Source organism: Urtica dioica, chromosome 9 (assembly GCF_054948205.1).
Source record: "Urtica dioica subsp. dioica isolate 48M chromosome 9, U.dioica_male_clone48M_v1_H2, whole genome shotgun sequence".
NCBI classification, from domain to species: Eukaryota; Viridiplantae; Streptophyta; class Magnoliopsida; order Rosales; family Urticaceae; genus Urtica; species Urtica dioica.
Window position 1 is genome coordinate 7,946,366 of NC_142764.1, and position 25,889 is coordinate 7,972,254.

The 25,889-nt window shown below is 38.9% G+C and overlaps 2 protein-coding genes across 6 annotated transcripts; one reads left to right on the plus strand and one right to left on the minus strand.

Moving 5' to 3' along the window:
- The first annotated feature begins 729 nt into the window (after positions 1 to 729).
- On the plus strand, positions 730 to 5,501 carry LOC149384785 (uncharacterized). 5 transcript variants are annotated; one of them, XR_016301447.1, is made up of 14 exons: positions 730 to 1,144; positions 1,343 to 1,724; positions 2,089 to 2,183; positions 2,261 to 2,434; positions 2,783 to 3,140; positions 3,211 to 3,329; positions 3,410 to 3,482; positions 3,668 to 3,894; positions 3,981 to 4,037; positions 4,126 to 4,249; positions 4,334 to 4,416; positions 4,758 to 4,928; positions 5,015 to 5,074; positions 5,159 to 5,177. XR_016301447.1 is itself a non-coding variant. In XM_089627062.1 (14 exons), exons 1-14 carry the CDS (start codon positions 1,092 to 1,094, stop codon positions 5,273 to 5,275), a joined length of 2,109 nt encoding a protein of 702 aa, XP_089483188.1. In that variant the 5' UTR covers positions 734 to 1,091; the 3' UTR covers positions 5,276 to 5,501. The 5 variants fall into 5 exon arrangements, 4 of the variants coding, with proteins under 4 accessions (XP_089483188.1, XP_089483190.1, XP_089483189.1 ...); XM_089627062.1 differs by having other exon boundaries at positions 734 to 1,144; positions 4,318 to 4,416; positions 5,159 to 5,501; XM_089627064.1 differs by having other exon boundaries at positions 735 to 1,144; positions 2,804 to 3,140; positions 4,318 to 4,416; positions 5,159 to 5,501.
- A 2,039-nt stretch (positions 5,502 to 7,540) lies between these two features.
- On the minus strand, positions 7,541 to 11,708 carry LOC149384786 (ENTH/VHS family protein). Its single transcript, XM_089625701.1, has 5 exons — positions 11,129 to 11,708; positions 10,145 to 10,879; positions 9,713 to 9,868; positions 8,136 to 9,062; positions 7,541 to 8,037 (listed from the first exon to the last, which is right to left on the minus strand). Exons 1-5 carry the CDS (start codon positions 11,333 to 11,335, stop codon positions 7,996 to 7,998), a joined length of 2,067 nt encoding a protein of 688 aa, XP_089481827.1. The 5' UTR covers positions 11,336 to 11,708; the 3' UTR covers positions 7,541 to 7,995.
- Positions 11,709 to 25,889: the final 14,181 nt, after the last annotated feature.

Below are 25,889 nucleotides of genomic sequence, written 5' to 3' on the forward strand. Positions count from 1 at the left end.
CATAATCACCAGCAATGAGAACTCATCTCATCTCCTCACAAATTCGCTCATCACTTCAAGTTTTAGAAAATATGTTCATGACGTTGAAATGCATGAACTGTAAGATTTATAAAGGAACGCACCCATGTCATCATGAGTATGAGCTTTTACGTGGTTGTACTCTTTTTTTCCTTACTATGATCTTTATCCCGTTAGATTTTTTTTCCTTACGTGGTTGTAATATTTACTATGAATACGTAAATATCATAATGAGCATTCCAAAGAGGAGTGTTATAAAAATTTGGGTATGATTATTTATATTAGCTCACTACTTTTTTTAACCTCTTTATTACCAATAAATTAATTTGATTTTAGTGTCCAAATTTAACTATAATTAGATGAGCATAGATGAACTAAAATTCATTTCGATTTTACAATACACTTTCTACATCTCCGGTTTTCTGTCTTGAATTATCAGGGTTCAAAGAATTCTTATTTTAGTTATTTATTTAGTTTTTATAACATTATCGACATTGTTGCAAAAAAGGCAAAAACAACTCAATGTATTAAATGTAAAAAAAACAGCAAAATATAGCTAAAAGGTAACATTTAATCGAATTATCGCAAAAAATAATAGCAAAATAAATTTATGAAGTTTCGTCTGCTAATAAATTTTAAGCAATGCGCACTTAAAACCATTTATCTGTTAATATTGAAATATTGGTTAATGTTGGTTAACTCAAATGTATCTGGTTATAATATTAATGATACTAAACAACGATGAGAGAGAGAGAGAGACCCAACCCAACTACTTTGAAAGAGAAACAGCTGGCGGGAGATGAAGTCCAGGAGACAGAGAGAGAGTAGTAACTTAGAGTGAAACACCACACATACAGATCCATTCACCAATATGAATACTACTATCCATATCCAACTCTATACTCCTTCTTTTTTCTTTATTTTATTTAGTAATGAATTAATATAATATTTTAACATATACATATTCTCTCTCTCACCTCGATGGACACGCTCACAAAACCATCTTTGATAATGGGAAATTAGGTGCAGATGGGTTTTGCTATCGCATTACCTTCATTTCCTTTTCATCTCTTATGGCTTTCCGTTTGTCTTCGCACCTTCCTCACCTCAATCCTCACTCCCACTCGTAAGCTCTCTCTCTCTCTCTCTCTCTCTCTCTCTATATATATATATATATATATATATATATTATGTTGTTGTTTTGTGCAATTATCTAGATTTGGGTACCAACCACCGTAAAGGTCAGTTCTTATTGTTTCCATTAAAAGCGTTTGGGATCACAAAAAAGGGTTGGTCTAAGGTGCAAAGTTGAATTGTGGGACAGGAAATCCATCAGATCACGATCACAATCACATGGGAAGCCAAAAAGAGCAGGCGATGAGATTCCCCTTTTCGGGCTGTTTCTCAGGTGTTGTGATTCTTCTTCGCTGAGGCAAAGATCTCCGGCTTCCGCTTTGCCTTTGCCATGGTCAACGGAATCTTCTTCTGCGGCATTTTCTCCTCAGACCAAATATGGGATCAGCGAAGCCAGAACTGGGTTCGATAAGACCAATCGGATCGACCGTCTTGTTCGGTCGCTGCACGAGGCTGCCAGAAGCTTTTCTGTGGCCGCTGAGTCGCTCAAGCTTAGTGGAAACCGTCCCGAGCTAGCCATGGCTTGGGTTGGCAAGGATGTCCATGGATGGCATAAGCGCATTTCGCATATGGTATCTCATTATAAATAACTCAAAATATTACCTCTTTGCCGTGGAAAAAATTAGTTTCGTCAATTCCCGGGATCAATTATTTGTATGATATGCTTGGAACCTCCAAAATCGGAGGGAAAAATAAGTGAAAAATTAGTGGTATTTAGATTGAGGAATATTCGATGGAAAGTAAATTTTCATTTTCCTCGGTAAAATGTGTGAAAATTAAAATGCAAGCAACAGTAGCATATGCCTCAAAATTTGCCTGACTTCCAAACACAAAAGAAAGCTTTCCTAATTTTTTTCTCCAACCTTTCTTAAAATTTCCATTTTCCATCGTAAGTGTTAGTGTCACTAAATTTGCGATGACAAAAAAATGTTTCAGGTCGCTGTATACGTGCTGTTAAAGACAGCAGTTGAAGTCGAAATTCTGCTCTCTCACGAACGGCATTTCAGTTACGCTTCCCCGGTGAAAGAGATGTAAGGAAAAACCTGCTTTCTTGTCTTGTGTTAATGATTTACAAGTATATTCTAGACTGTGAGACTCGTGTCTCAAGTCATCGGTGTTTCAGCTTGACGCCGAAGATCACTTTGCTCGGCGAGTGCATCGAAAGCCAGTTGAATGAGAGGCATTCTGAGCTGGGAGAGTGGTTTAGAGTCGTTGAAATGCCTCGCATGGCAGCGTTTTTCTTTCCCTTGTTAAAGAAGTGGTCAATGGAGTATGCAGGAAGGTTTGCTCAATACCATTTTACGCTTTTTTGAAGGAATTTTTTTTTTTTTTTTTTTTTTTTTTTCTCTTTGGGGTAGAGGAAATTTTGAGGGAAATAGAATAGAATCTTTAGTATCTTATGAAGACCAATATCCCCAACACGTGGGCATTTGCTTGGGTTACATACTTATCCTCAAATTTTCTTTCTTTTGCATTTTCCTCAATCCAAACAAAAAAAAGGAAAATAAAATGGATTCCCATCTTCCCCACTCAGATTTTCTAAGTTCCAAACGTACCCTAAGCTTTCTTGGGATCGTTATTGCAATTTTTAACATTTAGATTATGTACATATGTGTTTCTTGAAAAATAGCCTAAACAGGAAAGAGTTCAGTGGTATCGCAGGGATGGTTGTGGCTATCAGCTGCTGCGCCGCTGTCGAGAAATTGGGTCCGAGGCGTGTTACGTGTTCTTCATGTAAATTTTCGATAAAGGACGTGATGGTTGAGTTCATGGATCGGGCACACAGCCTCGTGACCGTCGAAAAGTTGCACCAACTTTCAAATGAGGCGGGTTTTGAATCAGATTTCCTGACCCATTTCGGCAGAAAAATCGTTCCAAGCAAGAAAAGCGAAGAGCTGGAATTTTTAATCGGGTTGGCGCAGAGAAAGCTCTCAGTGGCATTTCACAAAGAGATCATAAACTCAGAAGGGCAAGCCTTCTCTGACAAGGTCGATTGTCAAACTCAAAGGTTTGATTTCCAATTCCTCGATGATTGACTTGATGTCGAACGTTTAATAGGTTCAAGCAAATACTTTAGCCACTTTGGGACTCTTTGGATATCTCGGAAAGCGGACTAGATTATACTTATCGACAATGGGTATAAAGGACCTTGATGACCCAGTCAGAGACTTCCTCAGGTAAATATAAAATAACCTCGGTTTCGAACCTCATTTGAGCTTCAGTGGTTGCAAATAAATTTTTGGTTGCTTCTCTACAGCTACTTGGAGTGTGGTAGTATTTTCATTTACCCGGAATTCTGTAACATCTCCTCGTACCAATCCTTCATGGAGGTGTGTCCCTGCTAGACTCTTAGAAAGGGTAAATTAGTATTTTTTTGTTTAGTCATGTCTTAGTATAATCGGATGAATCAGATAGTGGTAGTGTAGTGCAATCAAGGAGAGGAGGGTTTAAGTTCACCTCTCGTATACTGAGCGGAGTTTATCAATAAAATTAGTGTTTGCAAAACTTGAACCAGGTCGTGACAGACGAAATTGGATGGCTTGATTTTTACGTGCCTTTTCTTCCTTCGGCGTGCAATCAAGAGAGGCGGCGGTCCAAACAACACGCCGTTCAAGCGGAGAAAGAGATCGTCTTGTCTACGATTTTCACTGTGTGCTACGACGTTTTCTCTGGATTCGCACACTTCAATCGTTCAACACAACAGCTCTTAGACACCGACTTGCTAAAGTTCTTACTCCAGAGGTATTGAAAATAGCCCATATATGGCCTACAAAGTTGTTCTCGCGTGGTCGGCTTTTTTATTTGCTTGTCGTGAATTAATCTTTCAGTCAGAGCTTGCTCACATCTTGCTTGGAAGACTACTGGGCTGTTTATGGTAAAACAAGGTAAAAAGACTTTCATAACTGGTTTCTAGCGAAAGTCACTGTTCGTTATTGAAATAATCACACGTGCGTTTTGAAATTTTGGAACCAGTCAATACTTGAAGATTGCAACAATGAGCGTCCGTGATCCAGCCTATACAATCTCGGCTTTTGCGGCCGAGGATTCGCAACTAATTCCCAGTGAAATGCATCAGGAAAGTCCACATCTTACAATGGTATGTCTTATAACTCAAAAGCTCATCCCACAATCTGAGTCTTGAGTTCATCTTTTGACTTTTGACAGAGTGCGAATGCAACAGACAGGGTCTCAACAGAAAAATCAAATCCCGTTCACAAGAGATTGCTTCAGAAGTACACCGTCAAGCTGATGTCGGCAAGCACTGTACGCTCGTTATTTCTTTTTTAAGTCTATTAATCATCAATAATATATGACTAGTTTTTTTTTCTTTCTTTTTTGGCAATTTCCACGGCTTCTATTTTTGCATGATTTTTTTTTCTTTTAGCGTATCTTTGTCAGGGAATAATATGTCACTTTTAGATATGTTAGTGTCTAATGTGTCAATAAAACACAAGTTAAGAAGAGAATTTGTCTTCACAAGTTAAAGAAAATGACTGTTTCGTACATATTTGTAAGAAGTTGCCGAAAGTACAGGATTCATACAGGAAATAACATGTATTAATTATGGAAAGATGCTTGACTGTTTATAATTGAATTGATGATAGGATGTATGGATGGGCAGTCAGTTACTTTACGGAGACATAATGATGGCCTTTGAGCTGCTCTACAAGCAGTTGCGTGGCCACGAAGCTACGAGAAGAGAGAGATTCAAGCTGAGAAGAACTCTTAATGACCTTGGCTCTCTTATCCCCGTTACCATTCTTATGCTACTTCCTGTGAGTTCTTATCACCAAATACCCACTTAGATGAGATGATAAGTACGCCTATTGAAAGCTGCTATGTCCTTCGTTTTTGCTATCAGGTATCTGCGGTGGGTCACGCAGCCATGCTAGCGGCAATTAAGAAGTACATACCGAGCATGGTAATTCCATATTAGTTACCCCTTTTTTCTATTTATTATTAATCACCGATTTGAGGTCTCGTCATCGTTTCTGTTGCTTTTTAGATACCATCTCCGTATTCTTCAGCGCGGCTGAGCGTTGTGAAACAGCTGGAGAGAACCAAGAAGATGGAAGTAAGGCTGCAAAGCAGTTTTGAAGACCTGTCAGCTAAGATATCTTGATAAATTTTTTCGTTTTGCTTAATAAGATATTGACATCATGAAGTGCCCTTTTTGTGGTAATTATACGTGTAGGGAAGCAAATAAATGGATAGTTATTTTCTGTCGATGATACTCATAGTTCATTTTATTTTACAAAAATACCACTATCAACAGAGATATTGATGAATACTCTGAAAAGGCGGAGGATAGATTGCTTATCAACGAGATTTTCATAATTAATCTTTGACGTAAACATGTACAAAAAATTGCTAAAAAGAGAATCAAAATTATTAATATCAAATTTGTTACGTGAGTATAAAACATAAATACAAGTATCAATAGAAACTACAATATATCTATAACATAGATAATAAAGAGGAGAGCATTTTCAACTTTCATCCACACACCGTCACGTGGCGTCGCCAAGAGGCGACACGTGGCGGTTTTTTTTTTCTTTGCCATGTGCGTTTTCGTTTTTTTTTTTTTTTTTTTTTTCTTTCTTTGCCTTTTTCCGGTTCTTTTTTTTTTTCTTTTCTTTTCTTTCTTTTTTTGCCCTGCCTTTTAGGTTTTTTTTTTTTTTTTTCTTTTCTTTTCTTTTTTTTGCCTTTGCCTTTTTGGGGGGGGTTTTTTTTTCCAATCTATTTTGTAAAAAAAAAATTATTTATATTGTTTTTTTTTCTCCCTCTCTCATCGATATATTTTGTATAATTTTTTTTATTTTATAATCATAATTACTGATGCTATATTATACTATATCAATAACATACATTATTTTGAGTGTATATTAGTTTTATATTTTCTTTATTAGATTATCTTTCTTTTTCTCTTTGATATTTATTTCTCTTCACTTTATATGTGTCTACATATTTCATTGGTTCGTTTTTTTTTTTTTTTTTTCCAATCTATTTTGTATTTTTTTTATATATATATTTTTTTCCTCTCTCTCTCATCAATATATTTTGTGTAATTTTTTTTATGTTATTTTATAATCATAATTACTAATGCTATATTATAATATGGCCCCGTTTGACATAGCTTTGTTTTTAAAAAAATTGATTTTATAAAAAAATTGTTTTTTTCAAAAAATGACAAAGTGTTTGGTAAACTGTTTATAAAACAGTTGTTTCTGGTAACAAAAACTGATTTAGCGTTTGGTAAAATAAATATATTATAGTGAAAAAACTAAAATAATTATGTTCTTAATAATTAAATAATAATTATTGATAGGCTTATTTATATACATATATATAAATAATATTTTTTACGATGATACTACAGTAATTTATATAGCAAACTTAAAAACACTTTTTCTAAAAGTTAAGAATCCTAGCTTTTCTATCTCATGTACAAAATCTAAAAACGTTTTTGAAATTTTTTGTAAAAGCAGTTTTGTCAATCACCGGATAAACAGTTTTGTTTTTTCTAAAAACAAAAACAAGGTTTTTTAATCCCAAACAAACGTAGCCTATATCAATAACATACATTCTTTTGAGTGTATGTTAGTTTTATATTTTCTTTATTAGTTTCTCTTTGATATTTAATTTCCTTCACCTTATATGTGTCTCCATATTTCATTGGAAAGCGAACGCAAGTCTTATTTACCCATGAAAGTTTAATCAATGTACAAAATAATTTTTTTGCATTTTATTATTTGTTTATTATTTTTAAGGATTTTTTCTTAATTGCCGGTTTCTTTGGTGTCCATTGTTTACAAATCTTGATAACACAAATTAACCTCTACAAATTTTACTTGTTATTATCATTATAATATGCTAAAATCATTCGCGCGTAGCGCGATGCTAAAAAACTAGTATATATATATATATACAGGATTGTTACTTTGCTGAGATACCAAAGCTAGCATGCCAACAGCAAATGAGGGTATTTCGATTCATTCTCAAAACATTTTATTTCCGATGTTCAGACTCTTTTTTTATCTCTTACCCATAAAAAAAAAAAAAAAAACTAAAGCGCAATTATAGAATAGATCGACCAAAGGACCAAATAAAGTAAGTTTTATTATAATGATAAGTTTTTGAGCTATAACATATTATTTATTTTTGTAAATTTATGTTGAATTCAAATTAAAAAAAATGCTATATGAAGAGGATAAAAATAGTACAATTCAATCATTTGAACACCACTTCAGACTAGTATTTATTTTTGTAAATTTATGTTGAATTCAAATTAAAAAAAAAAATGTTATATGAAGAGGATAAAAATAGTACAACTCAATCATTTGAACATCACTTCAGACTAGAACGTAACACACCAGGGAAAAAAAGGGAGTATTTGCGCTAAAAAGGCAAACTTTTTTCCCCTTTCACGACTAGCTTTCTCGCCGTAGGGGAAAACAAAGACCCAATATAACAAACCATTAATAATAACAAAATCTCTTGGATGTCTAAAAAAGAAAAAGAAAAACCGGACTCTTGTTATGGACAAAATCAAAAGGCATTTGGACCATCTTCTACGTACCACCCATGAGGATTCTTCAGCCCTCTTATCACAGTTAACATGGAAAAATATGAACATATTTTGGCGGTCGTTATTGTAAAAAGAATTATGTTCAGAGTTTTCTAGTTTTGAAGAGAACAATCAACTTCAACGCGCCTTAAACTCATCATTAAAATATTTCTATCTCAGCTATATCTCATCTTGAAGCCTGGTTTTGTTTCCTTGCCCGTGACTCTTGAAGCTCTGTTTACAATAAACAAACATAAAAAAGGGGGAAATTTTTTTCAAATAAATCTCTTAGGTTCACGAGCAGCCGCAACATGGTCCTGAAATATAGCCATGAAAAGAAACCATTTAGATTTTTGACGATTGACTTGATGTTATCACAAATTACAGACTTAAGCAAGAGAGATAATTAACTTACGGAGATGAAGTCGAAAGCCTTGGTTTCCTCTTTCTTAGCACCGTTCAAAGTCGGATTCGGAACTTGACTCGGGTAATTTGCTTGGAATATGTCTGGAATGGCCGGAGAATACCCGCCTGTTGACCCCGCACTATGAACTCCGACAGAGTTTTGCGCTGCCATGTTCCCAAGTTGCTGTTGGTAAGCCAAGTGCTGAGCGAAAAGATTTCCCATAGCTCCATAGTTGAGCTGCTGAGGAGCAAATGCCGGGTTGAACATCAACCCCGGCGGTATATTATACACCATGGCACCTTGAGGGAATGCGAAATTCTGAGCTTGAGGGCCGAGAACTCCACTCATAGCGTCGTTGGAGACCATGTTAACCGGTGGTTGCTTAATCGGATCGGAGAATAGCGATTCAGGAAGACCCCCGAAAGAAGTTTCCTTTTTCTCCGTCTTTGAACCGTTTTCATTAACAGACAAACCACCCATTAGATCCACCACGTCCTTTTTGCTGCTCTCTTGCCCTGTAGGAGGATCTACGATGTCGGACCCGAAAATATCAAACAATTCGGGGGCAGGTTTCTTCTCACCGGCGTCCTGTTTGCTGTCGAAAGTCATCCCGCTGAAGACATCATCTTCGTTTGTGTGAAACGAAACGTCCGAAAAGGGATCGTCTTCGTTCTTTAGCTCGCTAGTGCTCGCGGCGTTCACTGGAGGACCCTCACCGAATAGATCGTCAATCAGTGGCGGTGGTGCAGATGTAAGGTTTCCAATAATTTGGTCGCTTTGGGTTTCTTCTGAATTCTGAGTTCCATAGAAATCGTCTGAATCGCCTGTGTCTATTAAATCGGGCATCTGAACGGGCGCGGCAACCTCATTCCTTGCAAGAATTTCTGAATTAGTAGCAGAAGGGCCTGTCTGTTCTCCACCCAGAAAACCCAAAACCTGCTCATCACGACCCGAATTAATACCCAACCTTAAAAGTTGACAGAATTTGTTCAAAATCAGAACATAACTTGTTCAAGAAAGAGAAAGATAAGAGTCCAGCTTGTTGTTTGTCCGAGGATGTCTATGTAATCTCTCTATTCTACAATATTAAGTTCTTTAAAAAAATTATAAAAAAAAAAAGGAATCAATCACTTAACCCAAGTAAATAAAATAACACGAAATGATTGTTACGTCACCAAAGTGATTACTTGCAGCCAGTGTCCATCCTAATTTCACCTTTTTTGGTTAAACAACAGGAAACTATTAAGAAAGAGAAAATAAAGGACAAATTGTACTCTTTAACTTCACAGAAAGAAAAACATTGCACACCGCATTTTTTCTCACCATATGAAAGTACCAAATGAAGCTTCTTATTTTGGGAAGAATAGAAAGTACCTATATACTATAGCTTATATACCATTCCAAAGGGAAAATTAAAATAGTAACCGTAATAAAAGAGAGCCAGCATGGACATTCTAAAGAAGATATTGCAATTATTTTCTTTCAAGAAACAAAACAGCAGTGATTGAGGTTGAAATAGCAGCAGTTTCTGCATTGCTAAATATCTTGCCAGTGATTATTCACAATTGCGAGTCATAGTAATTTACCTTGAAAGCCTTTTCCCGCAGAGACGCTTGGGGCGACTCTGAGCATTTAACCACCGCATCCATGTTTTCACAAAAATACGATGCAACAACTGCAAATGGCTCCTCTTCCTTTTTCCTCAAAATTGACTCGAGTACACACACAGCTTTCATGCGAACCTGGGAAAAACAAAAAAATTGTAACCTAACTTATACCAAAAAAAAAAAAATGAAAGAGAAATGTACAAATTAGCAGCACTCAACAGTTTCTTAAGAACACAAGTAATGTATGCTTATTTCATATCAAAATAAATCCTTTACCCTAATTAAGAAAAAATTATTTGACACATAACTTATCAGCCGGAATCAAATCTTCGAAACTTTTCATTTCTTTATGGTGCATCATCGACAATTGGTAGCACTACAAGAGCTACAGTATCAAGATAATCGGATTACCTGCCACTGTGGAGATTGGAGTTTTGATTCAATAGCATGACTGAGAGCCAATGGATTTAGCTTGACAGCCTGCCCAAGGAAGACCTGAATGGCATCTCGAGAAGGTTGCAGCCGTACACCGCCCGAAGTCACAATAGTATCCAACAATCTCTCCTCCTGAGTCTTACTCAATGAGCTATTCGAAGAGGAATTCCCGTTCGTCGCCTCAGCGTTCGCCGAGCCTGAATCGTGGCCCCACGGCCCACCAGACACAGTCTCGCCGCGAGTGCGATAATCTGCCGGTTCGTATCTCTCCGTGTACTCATTTTCTCTGGTCAACGACCTGTGGAGATTGGGGCTCTTGTAGCTTCCTACGCTCTCGCTCTTTTTCATAGAGTGGCTTTGGGTCAAACTGCTTATACCCTGCTTTATAGAGGCACTTCCCATACCAACAACCTCGCTCAGAAACGATTTCTTATCGTCGGAATGTACTTCATAGTTTGTGCTCCCGAAACCTTGGATTCTTTTGTTACGATCTTCGACAACCGGTGCCTGTGGCTTGTTTTCCTCGGAGAATATCGCAGTTATAGTTTCGTGAGCAGTGTCTCGAACAGCTTTATTAAGGGCGTCTCCTTTCAAAGGGTCCGGTAATCCTTTGTAGTGAAATAGCTGTCTCACCGCCACCGAGTGTCTCTGCATTTCTCTTCTGAACTCCACGCCCGACTTCCCGACTGAATATTTGATCAGCCTCAGAGCCTGCACAAGGTTTCAAGCAATAACGAAGCAAATCATTAGAGACTGCGATTTTCCTTATCTAATACGAGTGTGAGATCAACTATGATATAAATTACTTACATGCAAAGTTCCATGTCGATATCTAAAGTAACCAAATTGGAAATGGTAATCACTATTACAGCCATGAAATCAGATTCGGAAACCTGACGATCAATGCTATCAATAAACTACAGCCAATAAAATCTAAGAATAAAATAAAAGCCAACCAACCTTCTGTTTGACAATTGGGCTCTTATGGTCGAGGCGTTTCAAGATGAAACCGGAGAGCTCTTTGACGATACTGACGTGCGACGATCGAAGAAGCTCGCAAATCTCTTCCAACTTGTAGACAGGCGTGACCTTGTCTTCGTCCGATGTGGCCGTGTCGATTGTCCGAGACCTCCAGTACGATTCCACTGCTCTTCGGCTAGAATCCATCGCTTTCTTTTAATTCCCAATTCAAAACCTGAATCGATCACAGCCAAATAAGATATAGACCCAAATTCAGGCTTCGATTTTCACGACCGCCGAATGACGATCCCGAATCCGATCCGATCCAACTCAGTATGTATCGGTGCCGCGACGGTCTCCGATAAGAAATAGTCGATCAAAGTGAGGCGTGAGAGCTGAGAATCAGGCTGGAGTGGAGCTGAGAATCAGGCTGGAGTGGATCTGAGATAAAGATACTTTCTTGATAGAGGAATTGAAATAAAATGGTGTGAGAAGAAACAAGAAGATGAGAAAACAGGTGGTGTATTGAGCAGAGAGATTGGTGGTGACTCACCCGCCTGTTTTGTTAGCAGTCGTGACACCCATGGACCCCGACTGCTAAAATAATCTTTCCATAAAATAATTTTTTAAAAAAACCATAAATAATTTTTCTTATTTTATTAGTATTATATCTTTTGTAGGAATAGAAAAGTTATTAATTGATTTTGTGTAGGTAGTGAAAAATAAAAACGTGATTGTTGCGCCTAGTAGCAGCGCTATACTATTTGTCATCGTATCAAGATTGTCATATTTTATTAAACTACACCTAACCCCTTAAATGACGGGACCATAGCATTTGCTCTTCGATTGGTGTTAGCGGTGTGATTTTTGCACTTGGACAGAAGATGAAAGTATCAAGGAAGTCTTGACCGGATTCCAGTTTAAGAGGGCTTGACTTGGAAGGAGGGCTTTGAACTCGACGAGCAGAAAAAGAATCCGGATTCCGGTTTACGAAGCCCTTGACTTCGGAGGAAGGACTTTGACCACGACGAGCAGAAGAAAGTATCAACAAAAGTAGTCTTGACCGGATTTTGGTTTAATAAGCCCTTGAATTCGGAAAGAGGGCAACATTTCGAAGCCTAGGCCGAAAATACAAAATAAAATCTTATCAATTAAATTATATAAGTGTGTTTTTCCTTAATTTTATCCTAGATTAATATTTCTCAATAGCCATATGATATTCAATCTAAGAAAACTTAAACATATTGACAATGCACCGCAATTACAAAAATATTTAATAAAAAAACCCTCACACAAAAGTATTTTAAATATAGAAGCTATGCAACATACTAAACTGAAGAAACGTGGAACCTAAAAATTATAAATGAGGATAAGAAGATAAGCAATAGTTTTTTTTTTCTTCAACGTGTATAAATAACGTTGTTGAGTTGTGCTTGCTCATGAACTATTTGTAAAAGTAATTGGTCTTTGGGTAATATGAGTCGGAGAAAATTTATTCAAGTTAGCAACAGATGGGCTTGTTAATATTAAGTTAACAGGGCGAGTGGTGGTCCTCAGTCAGTTCGTCTCCCGGGCCACAAATAAGTGTCTGCCTTTCTTCCAAGCATTGAAGAAGGGAAAAGACTTCTGGTGGGATAGCAAGTGCGAGGCGGCTTTCCTCGACCTGAAAGCATATTTTGGGACACCACTGCTCCTTGCGAAACCCAAAGATTGAGATAACCTTTATCTATACATATCTGTCTCAGACTCTGCAGTCAGCGTCGTACTCATTCAGGAAGATGATGGGGGACAATGGCCGATTTACTACATGAACAAGGCATTTCTCGAAGCCGAGACCCGGTACCCCGCGATTGAGAAGCTGGCCGTCGCGCTCATCACCATGGCCCGCAAATTGTGCCCATACTTTTAGGCCCACCAAATAATCATAAGAACCGAACACACTATGAAGAAAGCTCTACAAAAGAGCACCTCTACGCGGATGGCCATATGGTCCTAAGAGATGGGAGAGTACGGAATCAAATTCCACCCGTGAACGGCCCTCAAAGGACAAGCGATCGTAAATTTCATCGCCGATTTCACATGTCCGATAGACACGGCAGAAGAGACCAAGGAAAAGGACGAAACCCCAACCCAAACGGACTTACATGGATGCTTCACGTCAACGGGGCCTCAAACTCCCATGGATCGGGGGCCAGAGTAGTCCTGACCAATCCAGACGAAGAAAAGCTTAAGTACGCCCTCAACTTCAAATTCTGAGCCTCCAACAACGAGGAAGAATACGAAGCACTCTTGGCAGGCTTGAGTCTGGCCGAGAACTTCAAAGCAGAGAACCTTAGGATAAGATGCGATTCGCAGCTAATCGTCAACCAAGTAATAGGCGAGTACTCCACTAAAGAGGAAAAATGATTGCCTACCTCACGGCCACATCCAAGCTCCTGGACATGCTATCATGGCATGAGATCCTTCAGATACTGCGAGAGCAAAATTCTGAGGTCGATGCTCTAGCTAGGCTAGCTTCTGGCATGGATCACGAAGATATACGAAAAGTGTCAATCGAGTTGCTAACACTCCATCAACAAAGAAAAAGCCAATAACATAGAAAATGAGGTTCAACCTACTTGGATGACCCCAGTCGTAGACTACCTCAAAAATGGGGCACTACATATCAACCAAAAGGAAGCGACCAAGCTAAAAGATTTAGTCTCATGGTACACATTTCGAGGAGATGTCTTGTACAAAAGGGATACTCAACGTCACTCTAGCGGTGTCTCCTTGAAGACGAAGCACAACAGAACATGAAAGAGGTCCATGAGGGAATATTTGGGAATTATACTATCGGACAGTCACTTATGAACAACATCGTCAAGCATGGTTATTTTTGGACAACTATACAAGAAGATTCACACAAGTGGGCACAAAGGTGCGACAAATGTCAGCGATTCTCGAATGTTCCCTGGCAGCCCCCGGCCCCGCTATGCCAGATCATTGTTGCTCAACCATTCGCCAAATGGGGGGTTGACATTATCAGAAAGCTTCCCACCGCAACGAGAGAATGAGAATTCATAATCGTGGAAATAGATTACTTCACGAAGTGGGTAAAAGCCGAGCTACTGGAAAATATAACTGAAACAAACACAACCAGCTTCATATGGAAATCGATCATTTTCCGCCATGGCATCCCCGCCTCAATCATCACCATCGGAGAGATATGCAGCCAATACGGAATAAGCAAAACGTTCTCTTCACCGCGTCATCCCCAGGAAAACAAACATGTGGAAGCCGTAAACAAGATAATTAAAAACCTTCTGAGCCGCAAACTCGAGGCCAACAAAGTGGCATGGGCCAACGAGCTGCCTTTTGCCTCTGGGCATACCGCACCGTAGCTCGATCCGCAACAGGAGAAACCCATTTTTCTCTCATCTACAGGGACAAAGTTGTTGTGCCCATCGAGGTCGCGATTCAATCTTACCGAATGACCAACTTCGATGAGGCGCTCTAAGTTGAGCTCAACGTGATAGAAGAAAAACGAGCCAAAGCCTTCACCATGCGCACGGCCCAAAAAGCTAATAGTGGAGCGACACTATAACTCGAAGGTGAAACTTTGCTAATTCGCTCAAGGGAGCCTGGTCATGCGCAAAGTATTCATAAACACTCAAATCCCCAGAGCGGGCGAGTTAGGGTCCGTATCGAATCCCCGAGATCATTCACGATGACACCTATGGGTTAGAAACCATGGAAAGGGTCGAATTAGTCCACCCTTGGAACGCAGAACATCTGGGCCAATACTATCAATAGGTAATTCTCCCATTAAAAATGTAATCAAGTTTTCAAAGCAATAAACAAATGAATTCTGAAGAAATTCCAACATCGCAAGATAACCAAGCGCACCAAAAATGCAAAACAATGGTCTTGAAAGCCAAAGCATGTGAAATATGCCTACGCACGAAAGGCACACCACGCCAAAAACGGCAAAGGTTCAACTAACAAACCTGCGAGTCATACGACAGCGTCAAAATACTACGTCAAAGACTTTGCAAAAATCTCCAAAGGTTCACATTGTGCGACAACGCCGAAAGGCTAAGTCAAAGTAACCTTAGCTCACATGACTGATAAGTGACGTTGGCGCTCGACAAGGTGACTAAATCCTAGAGTTGAAAATACTCCCCCTCTAAGGACTCCTGAGAAAGTCCCCAGAGTCTGAAAAGATAGCTTTGCAGGCAGTCAAAAACTCCCACGAAGCTTGGAGGCTAATGTTATATGGTCAAAATCGACCCTAAAAAAATTAAAGCACGACAGAATCTGAGGAATGTAATCATTCCTTAGCGCCAAAAAATCAGTGTCCCACCAAGTTCGGACGAGGCTTAGACAAGCCCCGTGAGTCACAGGCGAGGCCTAGCCTGACGGGAAGGCCTCGCGGGCTTCAAGAGAGACACAGTCCGCCAAGAGAGGCCCCGCGAATCTCGTGGGGGGCCAAGCTCAAAGGGAAAGCCCCGCAGTCTCCAAGAGAGGCTCAACCCGCCTAGGCATGCCTCGCGAACTCCAAGCGAGGCCTAGCCTGTTGAGGCAAGCCTCGCGGGCCACCAAAGGCCACAACCGTAAGGTTTCGCCTAGCAACTCGAGGCAAGCCGTCCATCATAAGGGCTCCGCCCACGTATGGGTGGCCCTGTTGTCAATGGTGCCCACAAGAAGAGTAGTAGTCTTTACTTATGTACATTTGATGTAATAAAGTCTCACGAAGACTCTTGCTTGTAATTGCTGAATAATTAACAAAAGTTGAAACGTTCTTTCATTCTTCATTGTCTGTTTGAAGCTTTATGATAAACTATAGTCTGTAGTCCTTAAACAAACCTAACAACATATGAAGAGACAAATGTAGATTAGCATGAACAAACTCTTCATGGTTTGCTTAAAAATGCATATTCACAATCTAAGGGTCAAAGGACTATTGATCTCAGTATGATTGTTAGGAGAATCTACGATGTCTGGTTATGGGGCATAGAGAGTTGGAGACTCTATAGTTCTTCTAGGTATCTTCTGAAGCTACTGAATTGACCAGTGCACTTCTAGAGATAGAATAAGAACAAACCATTTAACCTCTTATGTCTCGAAGTCACTACGTATGAATTGCATCATGTTTACCTCAATCCTGAAATGAGACATGTCATTTCATAGCTTACGTACTCTCATTTGAGAAAGTCATAGCTCTAGACTCACTATGTGATATAGACAAGACCTATTGGTGAAATACTAAGTTATGAAGATGTCATGAACAACTTTGTGAAGATCTCATAGATATGGAATTCATGTACAAGATTTCTGAAATGCAATGTATATAACATCATGCTTTGTTTCTTGGAATGTGAATAAATGAACTGGCCAATGTCCAAATTGAGTCATGACTCTTTTTGGATGAATCAATGTAACTTGTTAGCTCCTCGTTAATACATTGTTTGTAACTTATTCACAAGCGACAAATGAGTTGAGGAAATAACAACTAGAAGGGTAAAATGGTAATTTTGTAAATCCTATCTAGTTGATGATATTCATGAAGGGTAAGCATAGATAATATTCAATGGATCCACTCATTACAATTAAGTAGAATTCTTGAGTAGAAAATATATTCATTTGAACCGAGAGATTTCAGTGTCAACTCTTTAGTGGAGTCAGTTGACATTAAGATAGAACTTGGAAAAAGTTTGTGAACTTTTGAGTCCAAGTATGCTAGCTCAAGCTTTGTTCATTTGGATCCATGAGGTCACAACCACAAGTTATTAGAGTAGGATTAGTTAAACGTGAAAGCTAAGTCAAAACAAGTTCAAATGTTCAACTAGACAAGTTGTACGAAAATTGTCTTAAGGGTAGTTTTGTCCTTTTGGACATAAGATGGTATGAATGCCAATAAATAAGTTTTTTGACATGGCCATATGATGACAATGAATTCATGTCACACGGCCAACTTGAGAATTTGGGCATTGAGGATTGAATTTCATTACATGGAATTTTGTGTGGAAATTCTAAATGGGCTTTTCTTATGTTGTCATGAACAAATAAAGAAACATCTAGAAGCATGTTCTAAAAGCCCTTAAAACCGTTCATACCAATAGAGGAAGAGATTTATTTTGTGCATTAATGTATGAAGATACTCGCAAAAGAAAAAGAGGAAACAAATTTTCTTTTAGAAGCATTACGTTGGACGGCCAAGGGAGAGACAAAGCAAATGGAGAAAAAAAATCCAAGAGCCTTAAAGGCTTAGGTTGGACGTGCAAGGGAAAAGAGAACCAAGATTTACTCATGAATATGTGATATTCAATGGAAAAGAGTAAACTACTTTTTCATGGCAAACCTCCTCCTATAAATACCCCACCTCGTTCACAATACACAACACACAATTTTGAGATTGAGAGCTTCTCTCTCTAAGTTGTTGGCTGCCCCCTCTCTCTCTCTCTCTAAAATCTCTTCTTGCTCTTTTGTTTTGGCACCTAGGTCCTCATTAGACGTAGCGTTTTTTTTAGCTATGTGGCTCAAAGACTTGTTCTTGAGTCATAGTATTTAAAAGTGCCCACACACTAAATCCAACCTAAACTCTAAAGACTCTAGTGGTAGAAACTTTCGTGGTTGCTCACAGGTTCAAGAAGACTAGTGGAAGAGGCGAGCTGAGTGGGAAACTAGCGTTTCAACCTTCCTAAGGCTTCTCAACGTTCAAGCTCCATTCAAGATTGGTACTGAGTAAAAACTAAAAGTAGTTTTAAAAATTTTAAATTATATGTTCGTGCACTTTGTCTAGGTTGTAAAAACGTTTTACGAGTTTTTAAAGAAATTTTTTATATTCCGCCGCTTGCTAGAAGCGATAAATCTTTTCTTAATCCTATATCTTTTCCAACAGGCCCTTCTTCCTAGCCACGCCACCCACGGAGAGGCTCAAAAGGCCCCGCTCGGGCTTTCTTCACGAAGTCCCCGCCGGGCATCTCGGAACTTAGGACGCGCACACCCTAAGCTGATATAGGCATATGGGCTCATTCTCCACAATCTATAAGTCATTCACAACCTGAGAAAGCCCATACTCTATCATTCTCTCTAAAAACTACTCTAAGCACATCCAAGCTAAGAGGACGTTCACTTCAAAACGCACGCATCACACCAATACTAATGCTGAGCATTGGAGCACGCGAAGAAGGGAAATTTTCAGCGTCCCTCTAGTTCACGTTTTTTCCTCTCATAGGTTACAGGAAGAACACGACTCTCGATCCTCTTTATAGGTCGGTGATCTTAGGCATTTGACAATACCAGCCTATGTGCAACCTCAGGGTCCAGCCCTGGGTTGAACCGTCGACGGCTCACTAGTGTTGACCCGATTCCGAGCGTTAACAGTGTTTATTTCCTTTTTGCTTTTTCATTCATGGAAGATTCTGGTCTCTGATGATCGAAAAGCCTTTATTATTTTTACTATTATTTGAGATTCATCTGTAGATTTTTATTTTTCAGGTATGTAATTTCATAAGCGTCGTCGTCTCGAGATTATTGCGGAGATGGCCAAATAAAAAAAAATGCTTGCAGTTGAGAATGCAAAATATGCGGCGTTAATTTCTTCGCCTGAGTCAGCAGAAGAAGACAATCCTCCTACCATCGAGCCAAGACCTAAATGAAAGACTCATTCCGCTCGCATTACTCGATCTCCTTCTCCGAAAAGGATGGCTTCCCAGAAAGAAAAAAAGGAAATCTATTGCTACTGTGTCGGAAAAGAAGAAGAAAACGGATGAGAACAACTAAGGTGATAGGTTGATGCTAGAAGGTATGAGAGCTCATACTGATGACATTGACCATCGTCTTGAATCGAGGAGAGACACCCAGATTGAGGACTCCCCAAATGATCGCACGCGGCCTTCGCATAAATGTCGGAACGTTCTATCATATGAGAGTTATTCATGTCTTCTTCTTGGGAACCCAAAACCGTGTGCGATGTTCCTTTGCCGTTTGTTCTATTATGGATATAGCCTCACAAATCTTAACACCATGCTTAACTCCCATCACTATAGGAGAATGGAGAATTCTTTAGCTATGGTTATTTTGCTTGTATCCCTTCTATGACGTTCTTTGTTTTCAAGTGAATGAGCCTTAATAAAATGTGTACGCCCCCCACTCGTTATGAGAGAGCTCGGTCGTTCGACCGCGGAAAGAATTGCGATTCCAACGATTCTTTCGCTCGTCTCCAGCTGCTCGATATGGGTATCGAATCGCTTCAGGCTTGTTTCAAGGCTTCTAAAGATGTTGGTGACAAGATGGCTTAGAAAATCGAACACACGGTCAGATCGCTCGTCCGTAAGAAGACCGAATATATCGACTTGCTTAAGACATGTGCTGAACTCAAAGTTCATGCCCAAGCCACATTTTCCAAGGCGTCCGAGTTTACGGACGAGCTGAACAAGCTAAAGGCTCGTATGGGTTCAGTCACAATGGGGTCGAGGAGGTTTGAGGTCGGAGAATCTGAAAAGGTCCTTCTTGAAGAGAAGGAGCGCAATCACTGTCAGGCCAGTATTCAGCTTCTTTCTAAAATCTATGATGATTATGTCCTTTTTCCTTTTACCAAGTTGTAGGAATGTATTAAAGAAGAGTATACGATCAAGATGGATCTTGAAGTGCTTAGAGCTCTTCCAGCTTTCGTCAACCTCGGTGAGACAAGTGTGTCAGTGAACCGATCTTCTTTGGTGTTGGATATTTCTCCAAAAAAAATGGTGGAAGCTGATCCCGAGAGCATTAGCGGGAGTTAATCAGGGAATTATCAACACGACAAACCTCGGACATGCCGACCCAGGGCCATCCCAGTGAAAAAGTATTTGTCTTTTTTTTGTCTTTTTTCCTTCCCAAAACGTTTCCTATATTTTGTTTATATGTATATATATATAGAGAGAGACAGAGAGATAGAGAGGCTATTTTGCTTTGGTTGACTTACTGATACGGATTTCTCTTTTTTCACAAAATTTCTATAATCTGGCTTAAATAAATTGAGACTCGTTGTCGGCCACAATCTCCCTTGGGGCTCCAGGTAAGCATATGATATTTTTCCAAATGAAACCCTCGATATCGACGTTTTTAACGTGTAGAAATGCTTCCTCTTTCACCCATTTTGAGAAACAATCCATCAGAACGAGAAGGAATCGTCATCCTCTTGACGCCCTTGGCATAGGTCCCACTATATCCATCAACAATTTTAAGAAAGGGTATGGTGATGATATTGAGGAGAGCTCCTCGCCTGGCTGCCTCAACGTATTTTCGTGTCTCTGACACTTATCGCATTTCATGATGCATAATTCTGCGTCGGAAAGTATCATGGGCCAAAAATAGCCTTGCCTTTTAACTATGATTGCTAAAGCTCGGCTTCCTGAATGATTCTCGCATTCTCCTTTGTGAATTTTTGTCATTACTCTCTTTGCCTCTTCGCTACCTAGGCACCTTAAATAAGGACCCGAGATGCTTCTCTTGTATAATACTTCATCTATGATACAGTACCTTGCATATTGCTTTATCTTCCTGGCATATTCCTTATCTAAGGAATTGACTCCATCTCGAGTATACATAATAATATCAGTTCTCCAATCCAACTATTGTATATCGATGTAATTTATTTCGATGCTTATATTGGGCTCTTCAATTTTTTCAACTGGGATGATTCTTTATAAGCTCTGGATCTAAAGTGGACGCTAAAGAGGACAATGCATCTGCTGCAAAATTTCCCCCCCAAGGGATGTGCAAAAGTTTGAAGCTCCTGAATTTTTTCCAGGTCCTTGACGACCTTGAGGTATGATTCCATCCGATCCTTTTTTGTGTTGAACTCCCCATTATATTGGCTTACTACAAGTTGCGAATCGCAAAGTGGTACCACTGATAGTGCTCCTCTTCTTTAGCTGACTTTAACCCAGCAATAAGCGCCGCATACTCTGCTTCATTATTTAATGCTTTAAAATTTAGTCGAACTGATTGCTCGGTGATCTCCTCGGTAAGTGATTCCAAATCCTAATCCTTGTAATAATGATGCCATGTTTATCTTTAAGGTCCATTTGTCTCTTACAGCTTCATCTTGTCTATAATAAGTAATTCGATCAAGAAATCTTCCATGACTTGGGATTTTGTACTCGTGCGAATATGATATTATATATCATATTCACTTAACTCGATAGCCCATTTGGTTAGTTTACCCGATTGATTTGGATTGTGCATAATCGTGCGGAGCGGCTGAGTGGTCATTATGATGATTATATGCGGTTGAAAATAGGGCCGAAGTTTCCGTGTCGAGATTATGACCGCGAGCACGAGCTTTTCTTCCATCAGTTTTCTAGTTTCAGCATCTTCCATTGTTTTGCTGATATAAAAAATGGATTTTTGGACTCCTCGATCTTCCTTTATTAGCACCCCGCTGACAGCTACATTAGATACTGCAACATATAGATAAAGTGGTTCTCTTGTTTTTGGCTTAGATATGACTGGCTGTGATGCAAGACAATGTTTAAATTGCTGAAAAATCTTCCTCGCATTATTTCGTCCATTTGAAATCCTTTTTCCTTTCAACATGATAAAGAAAGGGAGACAATTGTCTGTAGTCTCGATATGAATCTGTTCAAGGCTACTATTCTCTCGGTCAAACTTTGTAGTTCATTCTTACTTCACGATGAAGGCATTTTCAACAGCACATTAATCTGATCGGGGTTCGCCTCGATTCCTCTTTGCGTTACCAGATATCCGAAGAATTTTTCAGAAGTAACTCCAAAATAACATTTTTTGGGATTCAATTTCATTCCATATTTGTTTAGTATGTTAAAGAAATCCTTGAGGTATGAAACATGATCTATGTCCCGAGCTGATTGACCAACATATCGTCGATATATACTTCAATCGTTTTTTTCCAGCAAGCCAGAGAACATCTTAGACCAATCTATGATAGGTTGCAACCACATTTTTTAGTCCAAAGGGCATCACCTTAGAACAATAAATGCATCGATCCGCGATGAATGCTGTTTTTCTTGATCTTTTGGATGCATCAAAATCTGATTATATCCAGAGAAAGCATCCATAAAACATAGGAGCTCATATCCCGTCACAGCGTCCATGAGCTGGTCTATATGAGGTAAGGGGAAGCTGTCTTTGGGGCATGCTTTGTTAAGGTCTGTAAAGCCGATGCACACTCTCCATTTTCCATTCTTCTTTTTCACCACGGATGTGTTTATTAGCCAGTCAGAATATACCTTGCGTATTGATTTTGCTTTTAACAATCTGTTAACTTTTTCATTTACCATAAGAGCTCGTTCTGGACCCAACTTTCTTCTTCTCTACTTTATTGGTTTGAAGCTCGCATCGACATTTAGCTCGTGTAAAATTACATAGAGATCGATTCGTGGCATGTCCTCGGTAGACCAAATGAACGTATCCTTGTTAGCTTTAAGGAATTGGATTAGCTCTTTCTTGATAAAACCTTTTAGCTCGGCTCCAATGCCTACACATCGATCGGGAGATCTACCATCTATACAGACTTGTCTTGTGAGCTCAAAATTTTATTCTTCTTTTTCCTTGGGGGTATATCGATTTTTCCTTTTACTTCGCTCCCTTAATTGCTATTTCTCTGGTTTCGCTTCTACGCTTGCCACTTCGCTTTTTATTTTGGACATGTTCATATAGCATGCTCGATATGTTTTATGATTTCCTCTGACTTCTGATATTCCTTTAGGCCCTGGAAAGCGGATACATTGGTGGTAAGTCAATGGTACAGCTTTCATTATATGTATCCATGGCCTTCCCAAAATAATATTGAAGACAGGTAAATTGTCTAGAACTAAAAAGTCAATCATTTACTGACTCCAGCCGCAATAACTTGCAACTTAATTGACCATTTTACAGGTGAAGTTTTTTCCATTGAATCCAGTGAGCTCGACATTGCTTTCATCTAGTTCTCACTCATTGATTCCCATTCTTTTGAGTGTTTTTGAAAAGATTACATAGAGCGGGCTCATATTATCAATCAAGATTCTTGATACTTCGCATTTGTACACATCGAGAGTTAAGACTAGCGCATCGTCCATTAAGTCCCCATGTTTCGATATCCTTGAAACTAATTAACTCATCTTTTTGGCAGCTCATGCGGTATAGCCATTTGACATATTTTTAGCTCGTTCCTGATGTGCCTTTATCGAGTTCACGCTTTCTCTGCAGTAGTGGGAGCCTCGACCTTTTATTGTTGTTTTGATCCTAATGCGAGCTATCTCCATTTCTATACATTGGTTGATGTTCTACGAGCTTGACGTTCTTGAGCTCGCTTTCTGCATATCTCTTGGCTAAGATTTCTCAGATGTCCCTACAATCCTCCGTTTTGTGTCTGTTATTCTTGTGATATGTGCAATAAGTTATGGGGTCGTTAGCCCATTATTCCATTTAGGCGCATATCCTTGATTTGACTTGTTCGCTCCATCTATGGCATAGGCGAAGTCTTGTTGGTTTCTTATTCATCTGTCGTTCGCTTGTCTATTTTGATTGAAATAGTTCATTCTTCCTCGGCAACAGCCCAGTTCGAAGCTCAACGTAGCGCATCTTCGATTGTTGATGGTCTATTAACCGCGATCTCTTCTCTGAATCGTGACTCATGCCAAAGTACATTTTTTAGGGCGGTGATTGATCTCGAGCTACTAATTCCGTTAAATTTGGACATGACCATTTTAAAATGGAGCAGGAATGCTTAAAGGGTCTCATTGGGCTCTTTCTAAACACTTCATAGATAGCAACACTCCATAGATCAGCATCCAAGGTCTTTGTTTCCACAAACATCGAATAATATTTAAGGAAGACTGTGGATAGTTACTCGGAACTATCAATGGAATTCTCCTCTAATTTGGAAAACCACTCAAGTCCCGGTCCGGATATGTGTTCTACAAAGAAACGACAATATCCGGCCTCTCTCTCGTCGTCTTCAAAATGAGCTCGTCCGATAGCAATTCTGAAAGCGGTTATGTGGGCGTTTGGATCTCCAGTTTCTTCGTAGAAGGGTATAGTATGAGACTCTTCCAGACATTTCTAATCCGTACTTTGCTGATTCAGCTTGTAAAGAGGGTCTTCATTGTCTCCTTGATCAATCAATCAATCTAGGGTGCCGAACTCGTGGTGTTATGAACTTTTGAATTGATTGATTTTAGTCCGGTTATGGCTTCTACCATTGATTTCTTTATTAGTTGCTCGATTTCTAATCTCTTAGGTGGAAAGAGTGTTTTTCCTCCGGTTACATTTAGATCGTCTTCCATTCCACTTATTGTCAAGTCAATGCTTGGATTTGCAGCGTCCTGACTTGGATATCTATTTGGGAGCTGGTTTTTGTTTTGTCCTGGTGTTGTAGGATTTATGGGTTGTGACCCGGATCCTCGCCTCACCGTTGACGACATTGTCTGCCCGATCCCTGTATAAATCGGGTTGTTCAATCCAGGAGATTGTGTTACCTGAGCTTCTTGTTGAGAAATATGTTGATCGCCGAACTCTAAGCGACTGATTGGAGGTTGATTTTGATGGCTAATCGTTTCGTCAATATGAGATTGCATCGTTTGTAGCTGTTTGAAAACTTTTTGGTTTGACTCCTTGAACTTTGCCAGCATGGCTTCGATCATGGACTGAATATTGGGCGGCGTTGCCGCTTCCCTGATCGGAGATTCCTCCATGTTGATCAGACGAGGAGTTCAAATTCCCGCTTGCCGGAGGATCTCGTCGCTGCTTTCCCACAAACGGCATCAAATTGTTGACGTGGGATCTCGCCGAGGTCAACAATCATGAATATTATCTGAATAATATTTGATTTATTGCTTTGATGTGGGCAAAATCTTTCCAAAAATAGGAATGTGGAATCGAACTTGTACAAGAAAGAAAGTTGAAAATGGTAAGTTGATGAAGATATTCTATTGATTCTCTCTTGGAAACTCTGCATCCGTTTTTGGACCATCCTTTACATATTTATACTTGCATTTCAATGTTCGAATACCATTAAATGAGTTCGAACGTTAATATTTACGTGTAATAAATCTGTCTAAAATATTAAATACATCGATTACGTGATTTAAATCTCTCTTCGACCATTTATCTCGACCGAGGTTTCTTGGACTTTCTTCCCTATCAGTCTGCTGGGCTTGCCCAACCTTTTCAGTTTGATGATTATGATATGGCTAGAATTTGTGGCCGGTTTTGTAGACAAAGTCCAATGCCAACATGCATGAGGTTTTCTATTTTCTTAATATATGAATTATTATATTATAATTTTAATGGCAAGTGTAGTTATATAGTTATAATAAAACGGGAGATTTGCATACTAACAATTTAGTTCGTTAATATTTGATAAATAGCCAACGTTTATTAACATATAGTAATTGACTCATCTCCCCCCGTTACTCATAAATATTAGTTTCGTATTTTATATACACGTGTAAATTCAATTACGTATGTTGGGTTGATTCAATTAATTATTAACAAGTTCATTTCTTTCTAAATTAATAGGAATAATTTATTCTTTTATTATTTTCGTTGATCGTTCGTTTAGGATTATAATCGAAAATAAAAAATCAGACAAGTTTGACACGTAGGCAAAATGACTATTTATTAAAAAGAAAAGAATTGTAATAGTGACTAAAATAAAGTTGATTAGTTTTATGTGCCTTTAATTAATAACAAATCTCAATTTTAACTGAGATATAATTAATAAATTAACGATATAGAATGGATTATCTAGAGGCCAAGTTAATTGAGCCAC

Coding starts and splice junctions, on each gene's coding strand:
- LOC149384785 (XM_089627062.1), top strand. CDS start 1,092: ATGGCTTTCCGTTTGTCTTCGCACCTTCCTCACCTCAATCCTCACTCC. Junction 3,330..3,409: donor CCAGTCAGAGACTTCCTCAG/GTAAATATAAAA, acceptor GCTTCTCTACAG/CTACTTGGAGTGTGGTAGTA. Junction 3,895..3,980: donor CTAAAGTTCTTACTCCAGAG/GTATTGAAAATA, acceptor TTAATCTTTCAG/TCAGAGCTTGCTCACATCTT.
- LOC149384786 (XM_089625701.1), bottom strand. CDS start 11,335: ATGGATTCTAGCCGAAGAGCAGTGGAATCGTACTGGAGGTCTCGGACA. Junction 9,869..10,144: donor TCCAATCTCCACAGTGGCAG/GTAATCCGATTA, acceptor TGTTTTTCCCAG/GTTCGCATGAAAGCTGTGTG. Junction 8,038..8,135: donor AGGCTTTCGACTTCATCTCC/GTAAGTTAATTA, acceptor GCTATATTTCAG/GACCATGTTGCGGCTGCTCG.